The sequence below is a fragment of the Chelonoidis abingdonii genome, chromosome 3 (assembly GCF_003597395.2).
Source record: "Chelonoidis abingdonii isolate Lonesome George chromosome 3, CheloAbing_2.0, whole genome shotgun sequence".
In the NCBI taxonomy this organism is placed as follows: Eukaryota; Metazoa; Chordata; order Testudines; family Testudinidae; genus Chelonoidis; species Chelonoidis abingdonii.
In genome coordinates this window covers 92,939,182-92,948,151 of record NC_133771.1, presented here as the reverse complement: position 1 = coordinate 92,948,151, position 8,970 = coordinate 92,939,182, and the positions used below count along the sequence as shown (strand labels likewise).

The window sequence follows — 8,970 nt, the reverse complement described above, 5'->3', positions numbered from 1 at the left end:
ATTTTTTTAATCTGGTTAATTTGCATAAATCGCATGAGTTAACTGTAATTAATTGACAGCCCTACTTTAAACTTTATTAAAATATGTAAAATCTGTTTGACCCACACAAGGTTGTGCCTAGGTTTATGTGGCCCTCCTGTGTAATCAGGTTGGGCACCACTGCTGTAAGTTATAGGAGGGGTGCCTTGGGAGGAGGGGTGCTATAGGAAGGAGCACTTGCACCTACTCTCTAGGCAGCTTTCTAACTACCAGGCCCTTTCAATGGTAGCCCAGCAGAAGCTGACAGAGCCTGCAGCTGAATATAGCTCCTTGATTTTATCCTTGAAAAGAATCTAAAGAACAACTACTTTATTCAACAGTGTCTTGTATTTGAGTTTTTATTTTCCACTGTGGAAGCTTTTGTTTGGCTTTACAAAGCAAAAGCTTGCATGAACAATAGACCACTTTTGTTATCTCTCAGAGCATAAGAATTTAGAATCACTTGGTGTTGTCTGGCCTGATTTCACACAGTAAAATCCAGCTGTTGTGTATTTGGATTACAATTCACTCTTAGGCACGGAGTAGCTATTAGGTTGTTGTACTCCGAAGCAGATCTGTTGCCAATCAAATTTCTCCTAAAAGGTTTAATGCTTGTAGCAAATAGGAGGAGCATCAGCAACAGCACAGAGTGCAGCAAACAGATCTAATGCAAAGACAGAACAGAAGAGATGAGAAAACTTTTGGAAGGGTGAAGAAAGAAATACAGTTACTATCGGGGGAAATGCTTCTTAAAGGAAAAAAGATATAAACCAATGATCATACAGTTCATCATTATTCAAGCAACATGTCACGGCCAACGAACAGAAGACAAGATAATCACAAAATAGTAAGGCTTATTTAAATATATAAATATTACTGCACATGGAGTTATAGCTAACTCTTGTTTTATTGAAGTGTATTGTTTTGTACAATCATGATGGTAAACTAGCTAGAAAGAAGAGCAGTGAACCAAATTTTAGTAAGTCTATGTGCTGAGGGATGAATCTGTCCATTTTAGAATGGCTGCACTGAAGACATTATGGCTTCAATGAAAATATTAACCCTCTTGTGAGGCCCCAATGCTGTGACTTAAAAGAGTGGTTTTTTGTTTTAATTTTTTACAAAATCAGATCTTGGTATTAAAAGTACTTGTGAAACAATTGACATTAACATTTGCTATAGAAACATTCTAATTTCTCCTGCCTGTGACTGTGATATGAAATGTTTTTCAGCCAGCCCTAGTCTGGAACATGATTAATCCCGATGGCAGAACTCTGCCCTCATTTTGGGGAGAGCAGAGCAGTATCAGTCATGCACTTAGCATGAGCCATTCTGCAGTTGCAAGGACAGATGGTTTAGGCAGATCTGCAGCATCTGAGCTGCCCAGCTGGAGAACTAAATATGCCTCCTTGCTGGTGGACCACACCCTCTTGGAGCTGTGTGGTGCTTGGCCAGCACCGAGGCCAGTCTTCTTTTCTAGTGCTTGGGAGAGATCCTACACTCTTGCTTGCTTTAGAGGGACAGGAAATAGTGCACCTGCACTTCACAGAGCAGGAGCTGGTCCTTAAGGCCAAAATCTGCTCCCATTGAAAACAGTGTTAAAACTCATACTGCTATCTATGGGACCTGAATTTGTCCCATAATGAGGAACTATTGATTGCACAATACGGTATTACATCTAGTAGGGGATACGCAGACAAAATGATGCCTTTTGCTGTTCCAACTATTATGCTTCTTCGGTATTTTGATCAAATGCAGTATCTGTGAATATTCTCCTAATATTCCAAAGTCCACTTAAAGGCTTATCATGGGAAACTATCCCTGAAGCATTTCTTAAAGTGCATGAGCATAAAAAAAAAAAAAAGAAAGAAAAGAAAAGAAAAGAATATTCTGTTGCACTAAAGGTCTGGAAAACCAAAGTTGTCAATTATTCTCTAGTTCTCTGACTGTGGTTGTAAGGGGTGAAATAGCCAACTGTTGAAAACCTAAGAACACTTGGCTCTAACTTTTTGTTCAGGAGCCTGCCAGCCAAATATGCATGTACAAGGATGTTCATTTTTGGATTTCCCCATTTATTAAGTTTGCCCAGAAGTACAGATTGGAAGTTTCCTTGTTTATGTTAGGAACTTAAGGTGAATTGTCTTCAGTTCTACCAACCCATTTTTGATATGATGTAGTTTTTAACTGCTATTCAAAATTACCCTTAATGGGTGCTATTTGGCACAATGGCGTAGGGCGCTAGCCTTCTATTTTGAAAAATAAAGCTTTGATCATCAATGAAAATGAATTTATCAGCACTAGTTTAGTCTCTTGTGAAAAGGTCTGGATAACAACCGGATGTGCCCAACTAGTAGTCTCTGCTCAAGATCAAAAGAAATGGGGTGTTTCCGATCAGAAAGGAGATGCACTGGCAGAGTTTCATGTTGCTCCAAGCACAGCTCTTGAGTGCACCAGTCAGTATATGATCTTTCTCTTTCATGCAGACAAGTAAAATAAATTAATGAATAAATGGAAGCTTCTGACTAAAGCTAAAGGGAGCATAGATGAAGGACCTGATTCAGCAAGGAGTTCCCCATAGGCTGCAGACATCTACTCACACTGAACTCTTTGCAATCAGCATTTAGACTCCAAGTAGACGTGATTAAATTAACACTGCTTTTTTTAATACTGCAATTTACTTCTTCCCTTACACGTAAGCCCATTGACAGACAGTGTGGTCCAGTGACTAGGCACTGACCTAGGAGTCAGAAAAGTTGGGTTCTGCAACTAATCTGCTGTGTAACCTTGCTCAAGTTACTTCTGTTTTTGTTGTCTTATTTACAAGCTCTTTGAAGAAGTGACTGTCTCTTAATATGTGTTTGTACAGAGCCTGGCCTAATGGGGCCGGCACTCAGGTGGGGCTGTTAGACACTGCCATATATAAATAAAATGATACTAATTCCCACTGAAGCCAATAGGAATAATCAGGTTACATGGCAGGAAGGGCTTGATCCTGTTTGATTGACTTATGTGGGAACAAAATTGAGCTCTGTATTTTTATGGGTCAAATACTGTCCCCAGTGTCCAGTCCAAGGGTAGTAAAAGGGGTATAGGTTGGGGCGAGCAATAGACGTTTCAGGAGTAGGAAAGCAGAAACCTTTCCTCCAGAATGGAGTGCAACCCAAGGAGGCCAGTCTAGTGCCTGTGACAGGAGAATCCATGTAGATCCATTGGCCTTTCGCTCTGTCCTGTCCCAAACACCGCCAAATGCTGGGGTACACTCTCGGGATCTGCTCCCTGCCCAAGGCTGCTAGAATCCAGCTCATGCACCAAGTCTATTGTTGTCAGGCACCATAAATATTTGTCTGTCTCCAAGCCCTTGATGAAGTCTGTCTTAAAAGAGCTCCAGCCAGGGTCAACTTTTTTCTTTAAAGGAATGAACTAACCAGCAATAAAAATGTGACACCAGACATGAGGAACCTAAATAGCAGAGTAGGACAAAAAGAGACTATTTCACCTTGGCTCCAAGTACTAGCTGAGATTTTTTTAATTACTATTATTCGGATACTTTGCATTGTGGTAGCGACTAAGAATCCTAGTCCAGGACCAGATCGTGCAAAGTGCTGAGGCTTATTCCTGCCAATGTGATTTAAATTTCTGTTTAAAGTTTAAACTGCATTTACATTTCAGTCAATCACATTTTGCTTCTTTATTTTAACTTTCCATCAGCAGCCACATAAAGAATAGTGTGAACCCTTGTCATTTTTCTTTACTTCTTTTTATCTTGTAGGACTGGCATTTACCAAGCATCACATCCTCTGCCTCAGCACATCACATGGTATGCAGCAAATCTAGATTACTGTGTTTCCTACCATTCCTTAAGATTTTTCAGAAATTCACATGATGTGCAAGGTGTTTCAAATATAAACAAATATCATTTTCATTAAAAAAAATCATCAGAACTTTTCCTCCAGAACAGAATTGTTCTGCTTTTTCTAAAGCCTTCACAAAACATTACATTTGATATATTTCACAAAGTCCTTTACTAATGAAGGAACAATTCAGCAGGTGGAATTTCATTCTTGCTAGAAAGTGCTCGATTGTGCTCCTGTTTTACTCAGCTGAGCAGGGTTAAGTAAGATCTCAACTGAATAAGAAAGACCTACTCCAGTTCGGGGTCTGGATGAGGTCTGATGCACTCGTCCCTGCTCTCTTGATACTCTTCTCTATGAGCAAGAGGCTGGGAAGAGCTCAGCTCCACACTGCCCCTGTTCACTGGCTAGAGGAGAGAGCCAGTCAGAAGGGGGAAAAATAAATTGCACCCCCTTCCCTCAACCCGGAGCAAAGGAGGAAATGTGTCCCAAAGGGGCATCTCTGAGACACTAGGTCTTCTGGGGCTACTCACAGGTTGGTGCCATTTACTCACCAGCCTGTACTCAGGACTGTGCCTAAGAGCACAATCTAAGTCCTTGCCTACACACACAAGTTGTACCACTTTAACTGCACTAGTATAGTAAAAAGGGGGGCAGCCCCTTACAGTGGACACAGTTTATCAGAATTAACCTGCTTGTATCAGAATAGTTATTCCCATACTGGTAAGGGAATAAGTTGTACTGATAAAGGCAGCTTTATACTGATATAACTGCATCCACACTAAGGGCTGGTCTACACTAGGGGGGAAAATCAATCTAAGATACGCAACATCAGCTACGTGAATAGCATAGCTGAAGTCGAAGTATCTTAGATCGACTTACCTACCGTCCTCACAGCGCAGGATCGATGTCCGCAGTTCCCCCTGTTGACTCCGCTACCGCCGTTTGCATTGGTGGAGTTCCGGAGTCGACAGGAGCTTGTTCAGGGATCGATATATCGCATCTAGATGAGACGCAATATATCGATCCCTGAGAAATCGATTCTACCCACCGATATGGCAGGTAGTGAAGACATAGCCTAAGAGTATAACTATTTTGATGTTTTAAAAAAAAAAAAAGCACACCCCTAACCAAATTTGTTATATTGGTACAACTTTCAAATGTAGACTGGGTCTAATGCTTTAATTTTCTCTTGTAATATGTACACTTAGATGTACAAGGTGGTAGGAGCACCTTGTACTTGACTTTACATGGCTGTATTGTTTGGGTATGTGTCTGAGCAATCCTGCTTTCTTCCTAAGAGCCCACGTATGGTATGAATAGGGAAGTCTCTCAGCCATGGAAGGCCCCTGGTTCCTTGGTGTAAACCAGCAAGCACAGAACCCAAGCTTTGTAGAATTCTGAACATTCTATAGTGAACTTCCATGGAAACTGAGTGTTGGTGTCTCTGAATTTGTCTACTCTGGAAAAGTGGTCAAGGTTAGCTTGCATGTTGTAACTAAGCTCAGCCTTTTCCCAGTGCAGATGCAGGTTGACTCCTTCTGCCTCAGTTTAGTAGGTCAAGGTCCATTTTTCCAAATATACGTAAATCCTCTGGGAATAACCAGATCCCCTTGAATATACCATCTCTTCCTGGCCAGTTCAGACATTTGCCTTCCTACCTTGTTGATTTAACATAAGGATTTTAGAAGCGGGTAGCATTAGCAGCAGGACAGACTTCTGGCTTAAAAGTGGAAAGTATTAGATATATTTATCTGTGTGACAGAAACAGTGTAAGGATAAAACTCTTCAGTTCAGGAATCTGGAGGTGCAATAACACTAAGAATGGAATAAGAGCTACTGACCAAAAGAATTAAAAATATTGGCCTTTTATTAGATATCTGAAAGAGAAGGGGAGGAGTCTGGGGCTGATTCTCATCTGTTTCTCCTTGTCATTTACACCTGTGTAGAATAAGTGCAAAGTAGGTGTAAAATGCTATTATTATTCAGCTTTGACCGCTTTCTGCATCCATTTTGCATTCACTGTGCACAGCTGTAAATGACAAGACTCAGAACCATTATGCCTTTTTATTGCAATTGAATTTCACTCTCCAAGTTGCTTTTACTCATGTAAAAGATCTAATAATGCATTGCTTCAGTAATACCGAATGCCATTAGACTTGGATTTACTTTTTTGCATTATAACCCTTCTTCCTTCCAAAATTCAAACATGATGCTATAGTCATAAAAAAGAATGAGATTAGAAACACCACAGTCTTGCAGATGGTATTCCAGGAGTGCATAAGGGGTGTCTGCACAGATCCCTTGGCATTACTGGGGCTTAAGCGAGGCATGATAATAAAATAAGGTATACTGAACCCACACCCTGGATATCAGTGGCTGTGTGTCCATAGACAGAAGGTTCCTATAAAGATAAATGTTGGGCTTTTTATTCCAAGATACGGTATGAAGTTAGGAGGAACAGTAAGAGTTTGAGCCTAGTTTGTTTTATTCTCAAACCATATCCATGCTCGTTTATCCCTTTGTTTGACAGAGCAGAGAACTCTTTGTGCTCACCTACGGGGCTTTGGTAGCCCAGCTGTGTAAGGACTACGAAAAGGATGAAGATGTGAACAAGCATCTAGACAGAATGTAAGTAACAAGTTTATTCTGCATTACACATCCAGCTTAGCATTAGTGATGTCCACCTACCGGCATATTTTCCTCCACCCTCTTATTGTCTATTATTTGCTGAATAACAGAACTGTGTTTGGGACCATGCAAAGCACAAATGAAGACAGAGTCCTTGACACTAAGGCAATTACAATAAACTTTATCAGAAGATAGATCAGGAGAAGAGCCCCGTGTTCTGTGCAGGCTACTAGAACCCATCAGGCCCCCTTTGATGATTGTTTTCCATGGACATACTAGCAGATAAGTTGAACGGCAGGAATGTTCACCATGGCAATGAATTTTAAACAAATAAGCTCTTTTGGGGCAGGGATGGTCTTTTTGTTCTGTGTTAGTACAACCCCTAGTACAATGGGGTTCTGGTCGATGACCAGGGCTCCTAGGGATTACCATAATAGAAAACAATACAAAATATTGTAGAAAATTTGCCAGAAGCAATTTTTGAATTAGTTATCAACAAAACTTGATTCTAAGAGTTAAGCTCATCCATTTGGAAAACAGAAACCTACCGTGTGACCTACACATTCAATCAAAACAACTAGAATTTTGAATATCAGACACATAATAAAGTGCTTGCAAACAAGTTACAGGCCAATAGTTATTTCAACAGTTATTCAAAACAGCACCCATTTGAGAACCCTATGATCTACTCACAAACAGAAAAAAGAAACAAAACTCATTGAATCAATCACTTTATATTAATGCTTCACCCAGCCCCAGTCAGTATCCTGTATTTCAGCACACTCTAGGCAGGTTCTTTGCAGGTTCTGTGGTAGAAATAGGAAAAGGTTCATACTGGGAGGTGTGGAGTCATACTTTACTTCTCTCCTACTACGTGAGTTTTTTTCCTACCAAATTGTGTCCTTTTCCATTTGATGAACAAACTCCTCCCTGGTTTAACACCATTGGTTTAACACAATTCTATAAATTTAGCCCCTAGTGTTTTTACTGAAGTTTTTGCCAGTAGGGCTATTTTGGTTTACTTCTCTGCTTATGCAGCACCATTAGTGAAGATGAAAGCAGCAAAGCTTTGGAAGCAAAGTTTATAATCTAGCAGGGCCTATACACATAGATATAATAATATGGCTGTTGTGTTTCTGCCACATACAGGTTGTCAGACAACAACTTATCACTTTAGTTTACCGTTTGTTGTATGGAACCAAAGGTTAAACTTAAAAATAAACCGAGCACTCTCTTGTATTGGTGATGTACATATTTTAATAAAGACTAATGCAATATTTACTAGTGCAGCTAATGGTAATATTTAGCTAAATGTGCCAGCAATAAATAAATATTTCATGGCTTGCCGGTACATCACACAGTGTTATTTTGAACCTTAGTCTTTCAGAAAGCTTTTTGTTATAACATGGCATTGGGTACAGTATAACTTTTAGGCTTCTTGTTGTAGGACCTGATCTGAAATCAATAGAAAACTTTCCATTGACTTCAGTGGGCTTTGAATAAGGCCCATAATGAACAATGTAAGAGATTCAGAAACAATTAAGTTTAGATGGATATGGGAAAAAAATCAATAAAAGCATTTCTGAGCCTGGTCCAGGTGCTTGCATTTACATTCATTAACTTTTCCTTCTACATAGCCTCCTGTACAATATTTGCCATAATTTAGGAATAGTTCAGAGCGTCTCTGTATTTAATAGCCAGTGTTATCTTCAGAAGGCTTGCAGTGAATTTAAAAAAAAACTATTTTATTTGGAGAAGGATTTTACATTCTTTTTACATTGTCCATCTAATTTGTCTGGAATTTCAGTTCTGTGTGAACAGTTTCATTGAATTTAAATTTGGTTAAATGCAAAATGCATTTTGCCTAACTACAACTAATTTTGTGAAGAAGTTGCATAACAGACACTATAGCTATTCTTTTATGGTGATGGGAGATCAAGAGGAAGGAGCATATTACTAGGAAAAAAGATAGAAGAGAAAGTAGAGAAGGAATTTCAGAGGAGGAGGAGAAGAAAAGGGAAGATAAAGAGAAGGAGAGCAGCAGAGAATGGGGAGAAGATATATAACAGAAGAGGAACAACAGAAGAAGAAATGCAGGAATGGGAGGACCAACTCTTCTATTGTGTGAGCCATTTCAGAGAGGTTGCAGGGGACAAGACCTCTGCAACCTGCAATTTCTGTGGCAGGCAGATAAGCCAAGATGCCCAGGACAAATTGGGCTCTGGCCCGACCTGTTGGGCAACCCAAGTTTTTGACCTGATGGAGAAGTACCTTTTTTATCAATGAGAGACTAATGAAGTACCCTTAATAAATACATTAATATCACAGCCATGCATCAGGGATACTGTTCCTGACAGCTTGTATTCCATCTGTGTGTGGGATGTTTGTGTAGAGAGCCTCTACATTCATGGTGGCTAGGATGGTGTTTTCTGGGAGGTGACCAATGGATTGTAGTTTCCTCAGGAAATCA

The 8,970-nt window shown here is 39.9% G+C and overlaps 1 protein-coding gene across 2 annotated transcripts in view; it reads left to right on the top strand.

The window, feature by feature from the left end:
• Positions 1-576: 576 nt before the first annotated feature.
• The window catches only part of TRAPPC3L (trafficking protein particle complex subunit 3L), a 47,907-nt gene continuing 39,513 nt past the window's right edge, over positions 577-8,970 (top strand). The window contains exons 1-3 of one of the 2 annotated variants that reach the window (XM_032779513.2): positions 577-865; positions 3,788-3,835; positions 6,403-6,500. In XM_032779513.2, coding sequence (XP_032635404.1) covers positions 824-865; positions 3,788-3,835; positions 6,403-6,500 — 188 coding nt within the window. In that variant the 5' untranslated portion in view covers positions 577-823. The remainder of the gene's footprint in view (positions 866-3,787; positions 3,836-6,402; positions 6,501-8,970) is intronic. The other variant, XM_032779525.2, reaches the window with a different exon arrangement.